The sequence below is a fragment of the Corylus avellana genome, chromosome ca7 (assembly GCF_901000735.1).
Source record: "Corylus avellana chromosome ca7, CavTom2PMs-1.0".
Taxonomy (NCBI): Eukaryota; Viridiplantae; Streptophyta; class Magnoliopsida; order Fagales; family Betulaceae; genus Corylus; species Corylus avellana.
This window is the reverse complement of record NC_081547.1, coordinates 3415319-3426411: the sequence shown is the minus strand read 5'-3', so window position 1 is coordinate 3426411 and position 11093 is coordinate 3415319. Positions and strand designations below refer to the sequence as shown.

General features: G+C 38.2%; 1 protein-coding gene across 1 annotated transcript; it reads right to left on the bottom strand.

Moving 5' to 3' along the window:
* Positions 1 to 6629: 6629 nt before the first annotated feature.
* LOC132187256 (triacylglycerol lipase OBL1-like) lies at positions 6630 to 10855 on the bottom strand. Its single transcript, XM_059601504.1, has 5 exons — positions 10419 to 10855; positions 7969 to 8162; positions 7843 to 7876; positions 7132 to 7745; positions 6630 to 7058 (listed from the first exon to the last, which is right to left on the bottom strand). Exons 1-5 carry the CDS (start codon positions 10729 to 10731, stop codon positions 6762 to 6764), a joined length of 1452 nt encoding a protein of 483 aa, XP_059457487.1. The 5' UTR covers positions 10732 to 10855; the 3' UTR covers positions 6630 to 6761.
* Between the last annotated feature and the right edge of the window lie 238 nt (positions 10856 to 11093).

Genomic DNA, 11093 nt, shown 5'->3' with positions numbered 1-11093 from the left:
CTACTAACAATTTCCTCAGCAGAAATGACAACATTCACTAAATCCGGCAAAGTATCAATCAAAGGGGGATGAGAGGTGGAAAAAATGTTACCGAAATGATTCACCAAATATGCACCAATATTTTCCCTATTACAAATAAGAGAACCATCCGAAGATTTAAGGCTAGAAATAGAGTTATACCTGCAACGAGACACAATTGAGGCATGGAAAAATTTTGTGTTGAGGTCCGTACAAGTGAGCCATAACTCTCTAGACTTTTGCTTCCACAGCACCTTGATGCAGATCGCAGGTCCTTTGGAAGTGCGATCGATCACACATGTACCTGCGATCGAGCGCACTTCCAGACAATTGCGCACTAGGTCCCTGGTTGTGCGATCGATCGCACTTGTACCTGCAATCGATCGCACACGGAGCATAATGTTAATTTTCTGCGTTGTTAAATTAGGTTAAGCCATCTTTATTTCCTTGTTTTAGTAGGATTAGGGTTTTGGGAGCCTTTATTTCATTATTTTACTAGGTTTAGGATTTTGGGGATATTTATGTCATATTTTATTATGTTTAGGGTTTTGGGGCTATAAATATATGCTTATAGCCTCTAGAGAAAACGGTTGTTGATTATTATTGATTTTGATTAATAATAATACTCAGAGTTGAGTTTATTCCTCTTTTCCTTTAAACTTTATAAAATATCTATTGTTTTAGAAGAATTCTTAGATCATTGATAGACTCAAGATCGGGAATTAGTTATCCGCTGCTTTATTGTTGTTTTCTGCTGCAGCCTACTAAGTCACGCTGCATCAGTTGGTATCAGAGCTCAATTACTTTCCATGAATGGGGAGGAGCAACCGCTTTGCAGACATGAACGAGGTGTACGTGCGCATGGAGACAACACGTAAGGAGCAACCGGTAATTCGTTTGAGGCACATAAGTGGTGGGCCGAACAATTGTCGTCGCCAACCAAGATAGCGATTCGCGGAGGCGGAAGGCAAATCTATCGCTGAAAGTTGGCAACACACGGCAGATCGATTCAGGGCTATGAGGGATAAAGTTGAAGACCTCACTACCCAATTATCCAACTTGTGTGGTCAACATGGGAACGGATCTAGAAACCCGTTTGCGGAGCGCCGAACTTACGAACGTCAGCACCTTGCGCAAGCTCATGCCAATCGGCAGGTAAGTAGATGCGAACTCAAAATTCCGAAATTCGACGAGAATCTAGAACCAGACAAATTTCTTGATTGGGTGTTGGCTGTTGAAGAGGTTTTTGAATTCAACGGGGTGCCTGATGAACAACAAGTCTCTTTGATGGTACATACATTCCGGGGAAGAGTTGATGCGTGGTGGTAACAACTGAAGAAAACTATGGAGCGAGAAGGCAAATTGAAGATCAATAGTTGGGATAAACTATTGAAATATATGCGGGTCGCTTTCTTGCCCCATAGTTATACCATGGGTCAAAAGTCACAAAATTGGAGACAAGGGTCTACGGCTGTGACGAAGAAAACAGAAAATTTCTACAAAAAAGAGGTATTTAAGGAGACATGGAGTGAAGCGAAGAGTCCACGACAGGGCAATTGGACCCTTACTTGCCAACCACAAATCCATAAACCGAATCCATATTTAGTGGAGGAGGAAAAAGAATCTGTGGATGAAGAGTTTGCGGAGTCCGAATTCATTGATGAAGAGTTCAGACATGAAGATGTTGAAGATCCTTCGCAAGGATTCGTGAATTGGGATTCCCCACCAACCTATGATGACGATGTTGATGAGGAATAATTGATTGAAGGACCTTTGGCATCCGACCTAGAGGACGAGTACGAAGAGGATGGATTTTCTCCCATGCTTGACGGCCTCTACCCCGAAGAAGATGACCAAGAGGAAGAGTACAAAGAAGATGGTTTTTCTCCCATGTTTGGCGGCCTATATCCCGAAGATGATCAATTGGAAGAGGAAGAGCCCACGGGTGACATCGACAATTATGAAGAGGTTGATGAAGACTTTTCAGGTGAAGTGCCTAACTATAATGATAAAGAGGGTTATGTTGATTTTCTTGGTGTTGAAAGTATTTTAAATTCTCCTAACAACAATTGTGATGAGTTCTATGCGGATGAGGAGAATTATATGTTCACAAGGGAAACAACGGTTGACCCGTCCTTGAGTATCTTCATGGCACGTGAAAGGGAGAAGGAACTAGAGAAGAATGACAAATTTGTAATATTGCCAAGTGGTATGTGGGGCTTTCATGACAACCATCAAGGTATTTCGATGATGAGAAGCGTCATGTTTATTTTGAGATTTTGCCTTATTTTGATCTTGAGGAAGGGCGAGTGGAATGAATTGACTGGACATCCAAAGGACCGTGGGAAGAACCGGCCGAATTCGAGGGCGAATTCTCTCCAACAAGGGGAGAATGATGCAGATCGCAGGTCCTCTGGAAGTGCGATCGATCGCACATGTACCTGCGATCGAGCGCACTTCCAAACAATTGCGCACTAGGTCCCTAGTTGTGCGATCGATTGCACTTATACCTGCGATCGATCGCACACGGAGCATTATGTTAATTTTCTGCGTTGTTAAATTAGGTTAAGCCGTCTTTATTTCCTTGTTTTAGTAGGATTAGGGTTTTGGGAACCTTTATTTCGTTATTTTATTAGGTTTAGGGTTTTGGGGATATTTATGTCATATTTTATTATGTTTAGGGTTTTGGGGCTATAAATATATGCTTATAGCCTCCAGAGAAAACGGTTGTCAATTATTATTGATTTTGATTAATGAGAATACTCAGAGTTGAGTTTATTTCTCTTTTCCTTTAAACTTTAGAGAGTATCTATTGTTTTTAGAAGAATTCTTAGATCATTGATAGACTCAAGATCTGGAATTAGTTATTCGCTGCTTTATTGTTGTTTTCCGCTGCAGCCTACTAAGTCACGCTGCATCACACCTCCTCTCTCAAAAGGTGCTCTTGTAAATTCTGCTGAAGAACAGCTTCTCTATCCGAATTTGAAGAGGAATGAGGGCAGCTCTGAATAATACTCATTTCAGCCATCAGTGATTTTATTTTAGCTTGAATATTGCCAAAACTCTGGTGATTCAAGGATTTTAAAGCAATCTTAGTATTCTTCCACTTCCTGCTCAAAGAGAAAGCTGGAGAGCCCTCAACCTCAGCCATCCAAGCTTCAGCCACCACAGAGAAACTGGATTTATCACCAGTCCAAAAAGCCTCAAAACGAAAAGGTTTTGGAATATTCTGGTAAGAGCCCTCAGTAAAGACCAAAATGGGGCAGTGATCCGATTGAGAGGCTAGCAGATGATTAATAACAGCATTGGGGAAAAGATGCACCCATTGTTGATTGGCCAAACCTCTATCAAGCCTTTCTCGAATATTAGCCCTACCAGACCGATGGTTGCTCCAAGTAAATTTGTTCCCAAAAAAACCCAAATCCACCAAATCATTGCACTGAACAAAATCCACAAATTCACCTTGAGAAGAGGACCCAAAATTTTGACCTCCACTCTTCTCAGCAGGAGAAAGAACAGAATTGAAATCCCCCATAAGAAGCCATGGACCTCCAAAGGAATTTCCCAAATCCGACAAAAAAGGCCAAAAATCATGACGACCAGAAAAAGAAGCTGGCGCATAAATGCAAGAAACCAGCCAAGGACAAACTGAAGGAGAAGAAAACACCAAACAAGATATACACCTCTTATCCAGCCTAGCAAGCTCAACATCAACACCAGCCTTCCAAGTCAGAAAAATCCCTCCTTGCAAACCAACCGGAGGAACTTCCAACCAAGAAGAAAAACCCAAACCAAACAAGGAAGCTTGAAAACGGGAAGAAGGCACCATCATCTCAGAAAGAAAGAGAAGATCAGGTCTGTGTTGCCTGATCAAAGCTTGTAGAACACGAATTGTCGGGTTACGAGCAAGGCCCTGACAACTCCAAGCTAGGAGCTTCATGGGACAAGTAGGGGCTGAACAAAGCCCTCCACCTTAGCTAGAACATCCACAACAGACAAAATCTCCTCCAAAACAAACTGAGGAATAGAAAGAACCCGTAGGTCTTTGGGCTCAACATCATCCTCAGAAGATTGGGAAATAACCTTAGATTTCTCATAGGGGTAATCATGCACAAAGGGAATGGTAGGGGTGGGTTGAAGTTTGGAATAAGGGTGAAAACGTTTTTTGGTAATGGAGGGCAGAGTGTATTTTGGAGGTTTCGGTGAAAAAGAAGGAGGCAAAATTCTAGAAGAGCAAAGAGATAAATCTGGAGAAGAGCACGTAAAGAGGTTGGTTACTTTCAAACTAGAAGAGAGATCATCTAGTTTACACGTGGGGTTAGGTGAACTAAGGGGTGAGGGTGTGACATGGCACTTGTTATCAACTAGATTGAGAATAAGTATGCTAGAAGTGTTGGGTTGAGTGAGCATTAATGAGGAGGTATGGGTTTTCAACAGTAAATGGACAAGAGAAGACTTTTCATTAAATGCCTATTGAGAAAAAACGGGGTTCAAAGAGAACGAGTTTATTTGGATAGGATGGAGTGCAGAAACTTGAGATTGAGACTGGACACATGAGGTGCTAAGAGACTGAGTGGGCATGAGATAACTCGGCTGGTTTGACTCAGTAGAAGCCGAAGTTGAAACTTCAAAGGGAACTTCCACCACTGGTTCAGTCATGCGAGCTAGAGGTTTACGAGCAGGAATAAGATGAACCATCCGTGTAAACTTGGGAGGACTAGCCTTCAAAATATCCCTATGTCTCCCATGAGCAGGGGGATGATCAGCCACTGGACAAGCATAAGAGAGATGCCCTAACCTACCACAAAAATAGCAATATTCTAAGAGACGTTCATACTTATATTGAACCCATGTAGGAGCTTTTGGGGGACGATGGTGAGTGAATCCCGGAGTCAAAGGGCGATGAAGCTTGATCATAACTCAAAACCTCAAAAACCTCTTATGTGAAGGTTTATGACTTTCAGCATTATCAACCTCCAAGAGCTCACCCAAGCTGGAACCGATGCTGAAAGGATTTTCTGGAGTAATTATTTCCAAAGGCAAATCATGAACTTGCACCCAAAAGGCTCCAATAGAAAAATCTATGTCCTTAATGGATTCGGACAAAGACCATTTCTTAAGAACCAATGGTGAACCTTTAATATTCCAATGAGAGTTTTTCAGCACTCTCATCAAGTCTTCCAGGTTATTAAAGGTGAACACCATCAGATCATCTTCACGGTCTTCAGTGTTTTGGGATTTCAAAAACTTCCAGGCTAGGGAGATATTGTTCTTGATGATAACTTTAGAAATGGGAATAAGAGAAATAACCTTACCCATTAGAGTGAGGGAGGGAAGATTTGAAGGATTTGGGGAAGGAGAAGATAACAGAGGGGGGGAATCAGACCAACTAAGAGAATTTGTATGATTGATGAGATCATCAATTTCCAAATTAATATTATCCATTATTAGGGGAAGGAAAAGCAAACAAGAAAAGAAGACAGTTGAACAGAGTTCAGGAACAAAACTCTTTATTTGCAAATAAAGATCATGGAACTTGTGAAAAAAGGTCACATTATGATCGCGGAAGTAAAGGAAAAGGGGAATTTATATACCTTCCCTTCATAGCAGCTATTACAGGGGAGGCATGACCCCATATATATATATATATATATATGCTTGAACAAAAATGGTGAATCGTCTTTGGTCGAAGATCCACTCAAACATGCCAACTAGGAGAGGAAACTAGGATTTGGCGATGTGTCCACAAATTCAGTAATCACCCATGAGTGTGTTAATATTGATTAAATAATTAATTTTAAATTTATTATTTTTTTACTAGTTTAAATTTTTGGAATAAGTAATGATTTAAAACCTGTTTCCACAATTTACTTCTCGTTTTAATTAAATATTCAACTTGTTAAATCTCATTTATTTCTAAATTATTAAAAGTGTGCGTTTAAATATTAATTAAATAAATAAATTGACTATTTCCTAATGACTTAACATCGAGAGTATTATCATATGTATGGTGGTAGAGGATACAACTGATTCTTTGTATTGATTAGTCTTGTTTTGTTGGATAAAATTGAGCCTAAGTACCACTTAACTTTTTTTTCTTTTCTTTTTTTCCTTTTTTATTGTTTTTTTTTATAAATCCGGCCGTGAGAAATAATCTCACACCGATCTACTACTCCTCAACCTAATAAAGGTTAGGAAACAATTTTTCCTCAATTCAAAAGTCAGGAAATAAATCCCACCTCAACCCAAGGGTTAGGAGACACATTGGCAGTACCACTTAACTTTAGCTATGAATTATTTTTAATTATATTATAAAATATAATACGATTAGATGTTGATGGGCGCAAAGGATAAATATGCACCTGCCTAAATTTGGTTTATCCATTAAAAGCCAACCCATTATTTGACGATACGCTTGGACTATAGAATTTATTTCACAGTGACGTTTTACTAGGTAATTAATTAAGTAAAGCTTGAAAAAACTATATTAAAGGCATGTTTGGTAAAACACTGTCTTTTCATATATATATATATATATATATATATATTTATTGCAAAATAAAAACATTAACAGACAATCCATTTATGTCACATAAATATTATAATATTTATATCACATCAAAACACTTTTTTTTTTAAAAAAATCTGAAAAACATTTACAAGAAAGTAAATGCATCGGCACACTCGATCACAATATAGGAAGGCAATATTGCAAGTAAAATGAGTTGATGCAAATTTCCTCCTCAAACTGTAGTAGTCATTATAATTTGATGTTGATTTTCTGGTTCCTTGGGTGGGAGGAACAAGTCAGAGGATCCCAGCCGAGTGGCATTGACATAATCCTGGGGGCAATGAGCTGGTACTCCTGGCATTACTAAACCAATTAGCCTAAATATTTTAAGGAGTGAGCTTTCTCTGTACTCGGGTCCCTTTTTGTACTTAATTGTAAAGCTTCTAATCAGCTCCCAAAACGCATTTATCATCATAGGAATCGCTCCCAATGGTGAGAAATAGTTCTTGTTTGGCTCCTCTGCAACAATCTGCATCAAAAATGAATTTTTCTTTAGTGGGTTTTCAATGGGCGTGACAATAAGAGAAAAAAGATGTGCTTACCTTCCCCTTGTATGCTCTATTATAGTATAGGCAAGTCCCAAAGTGTTTGAACATTAGTGTTTTGTCATCGTAGGGCAATCTAGCCACCATATCATTACTGTAAACAAATCTAAAATAGCGTATATTATAATCCTTGAGCTTTTTTTCCATAAACTCCCCAAACTTTTCATCTCCCACCCTAGGCTGCCCAAAAGTATAAACACCCCCCAATCTCTCCAGCAGCAATTTCTCATCGTGCATTAACAAGATTGCTGGGAAGAGGATTGCTAGAGCCCCACCCAAGCTGTGCCCTGTCAATATATACGTTGCTTTATCATTTTCTTGCACAAGTTCTTTCAGCTTCTCTCTAATGGCATAGTAAGCTAAAGCAGGGCGGCTGTCGTTTTGTTCGACTTCCTTAGGCCAACCGAGATTCTTCTGTAAACCCAGGGCTTTCATAAACCCACCATGCATTTTTCCCACATCGCGGATTCCGTACCAGGAGATGTCGAAGTCAGAGCACCATGCATCTGAGTCAAAGGGCTCGGTGCCTCTAAAGGCCACAACAATGGTGTCGTGGTCGGCATTTTTATCACGAAGCATGAAGGCTTGTGTTGTGGGTTTTTCTTGATACTCTGCATGCCAGGCATGAATGAAAATCGTTTTAAGATTTTTGGGAACCACCAAACATGGCGCATTTTGATGAATTTAATTAAGTTGCTTAATTCTTACCGTTCCAGAAGTCATAACAATCCAAGAACTCCATCTGCTCAAGACAAATACATTGATACTTGAATTGAATGACAATATTTAAATATATAAAAAATGTAAATTAACGAATTATATAGATATAAATACCTTCCAATGATCGTTGACTGTAGTTTCGAGATAGGATTTGTTCTCATACGATGCTTTAGAAGCCATCATAGCCAGTGCTGCATTGTACCTGCCATCTCCACACTTGATGCTACTGTCCAACTCCACTCGCTTGTCCAAATTACCAATAAACGACAAGAAAGTTGCTGATGTTTTATCCGGTTTTACCAACCTCCCTGCGTCACATTAACCCCATTAAGTAATGAATGGTTTTGCGTAGCCAGATTTAGTATTTATTGAGTTTGTGGTTTAATTAATTAATAATTACAATAGGAAGATTGTGTTATGCTAAAAGCTTAATTTTCATTATATTGACATTACTTATTAATTAAGAAGAAAAAAGTAATTGGGCTGAAACGTGAAACACATGTTGGAAAAAAATAAAAAAAAGAAGCATCTCACCGCTCGTCACGCCTGTCGTAATTAGTCTCCACGAAGGATGACGCTAAAAGTCATACGTGGGCTATAAGAAAGAAACAAGGCAATGGGGATGGGGCCAGGAAAGACTTTGGATCATATTCCTCGTAGCTGGTGCCCAACCCTTTTCTCACTTTTTTTTTAGTGGAGCTAGAGATTCTTAATTATGTTTCTTCTTCCCTTTTTATCTTATGGAAAAAGCACAAGGATGCCCTATAAAAATGCACCATTTTTGCCCACATCAAATCAAAAAGATAAAATGCTCCACCTTATCATCCATCGTGCGTAATCATGCATGCAGCTACACCAGAGAGCAGCTTTTAATTAATATCTCTCCAAATATATATGGTCAGGACTGACACGTAATTGCGTACAACAAAAGAACATTAGCTAGTGGGGCTCGTAATCATATTTTCGTGTCATAACAGCTCATGCCCCAGAATATATAGTGTCCACAAAATAAACGCAAAATGAAAAAATAACGAATATTTTCTTCATCTTCCAAGGGTACCAATTTGGACGATGCAAGCAAACCGGGACATATCCACGTGAATGATCGAGCAAGTTGTTAAAATAAATCTACTTAATTAACTACCTAAATCAAACAAATCAAAACATTCTTAGATTATAAAACACCTCTCCCATGCATTCTCGTTTTATATTAATTTATATTACATTGGAATATTTTTGGGTTAATGTTTAATTTAATGCATTTATTCTCTTTCACGCCTGAATATCAATTATTAATTGTTTCTTATATAGAAATGTTGAGACGACAGTTTCTGTCCCATTGTCCTTGGCTAGCTGTTTGGCTGTCGAACGTTAGCAAAATTGGGGGGAAATCACCAAACCCTATGCACATAATGATATAAATAATAACCCTACATACAAATATACAATACAAATGCCCAAATCCATTATATGGAAAATAATTCACGTGACAAGGATTTAGATCTATTTTTCAAAGAATGGAGAATTTCTTTCTTTCTCACACTCATGACTCACCTACCAGATTATTTTTTTTATTTTTGAGAAAATATAACATTTCATTCGATAATACTACGAGTATAAAGTTTTTACATTATAGAGCAAAGCTCTGAAGCAATCATAACATGAAATTACAAGATTACCAAATTTAGTACAAGATTTGAGACCAGTCCACTAACTCATGACTAAAATCAAATTTAATACTAAATTAGTGATAGACAGACTCAACCAAATGCATAAATAACAATTATTCCTCGATTCTGAGGGCGAAAAGACTCTCATACCAAAACTCTTCTTCCTCAACCCGAAAACCAAGATAATGATCACATTCACAACTCAAAGGTCTAGACCAAAACTAATTAACCCAAAGACGACACACATCGAGTGATTGAGTAAAGAGCCTCGTTACAAGCCAAACACCAACAAATTATTAAGCTTGGATACTTTTTCTCTGGACTTTCTTCATTCATTTAATTTGTCAAACGATGTATTAATTAATTTAAGTATAAGAGTGGTTATGGTTTCTTGAGGACACATGAAATTCTTACAATCATTTTTTTCTAATTACTTCATCATATAATAAGTTGTATATATATATACTTTTGTGAGCTCATAGCTTACAAACCTAGAATGATCAGTGTTGTTCATAGGCAATTCGTTTCTCGAGCATTAATTTGTCTTTCGGCGCAAAAGCAAATAGAGGGGAAAAAAAAAAAAAAAAAAAAAACTCAAATTATCAAAAGATTTTGCAAAATTTTTTAAAAATAAATAAAAATCTTGAACAGTAAATCCCAGATTTATTCTGCAACTCCAAATGAAGTGAATGGCCACAAATTCTTCTGCTTTCTATGCTATAATTTGGAGAGATACAGTATGCAAATTAACCACTTAATTGGCCATTATACTCGAGTAAAAGATAAGATTCAAACAATTCCAGATATTAATTAAATGAGACAGATTTAGCAATATTTGAGGCTGTGTTTGCAAAAGAATGTTATATTAATTAAGAAGAGGAGGAGAGTACTGACCTCGTATAAGATTGAGCAAGAGGACACCGATGTTGCGATTACATATGACAAGGTTGAGCCACATCTCGATCACTGATCCAATGGCTTCGAGCGGCTTGGCCACAAAAAGCAGGAACTTTTGGGCCAAAATAGAGACGAAAATGAGCCACCTGCGGCGAAAACTTTCCTCCTTGCCCTCGGAGGTGTCAACGAAGTCTCTGTTCTCTATGTCACTGGAAAATAAGATGCGAATGAGATCCAAGAAACGCACTTCCTCTGGCTTCAGCAGAAAATGACTGCTAGAGAAGCCCTTGTCGCAAGCCACTGAAGCCATCGCTGTATACTATAATATTTACAGAAGCTAAGCAAGGTCCCTTCACTCTTTATATAGATGCAGATGCAACACGAAGCTTCATCTAACCACAGGGGTTGGTTCCAATCGATTATTGCTAGTCAGCAATGATGATTGACTAAACTGATTTTTTTTTTTTTTTTGAAGTGTAGTTTAATTAAGGCGTAGAATTTTATTTTATTTTTTTTTTTTTAAAAAAAGAAAAAACTCCATGAGTAATAGACGGGTTAGTCCTTTTTCTGTTGAGCAGTAGTAGGGTCAGTTTAGCAATGTTGGCACTGGCACTGTTCCAGCTACAGTGCGGACTGACACATGCTGACTTTTTCAGCTTAATTTTTTTTTAT

Coding starts and splice junctions, on each gene's coding strand:
- LOC132187256 (XM_059601504.1), bottom strand. CDS start 10,731: ATGGCTTCAGTGGCTTGCGACAAGGGCTTCTCTAGCAGTCATTTTCTG. Junction 8,163..10,418: donor CTTGCTCAATCTTATACGAG/GTCAGTACTCTC, acceptor AATGTGACGCAG/GGAGGTTGGTAAAACCGGAT. Junction 7,877..7,968: donor CAGTCAACGATCATTGGAAG/GTATTTATATCT, acceptor TGTCTTGAGCAG/ATGGAGTTCTTGGATTGTTA.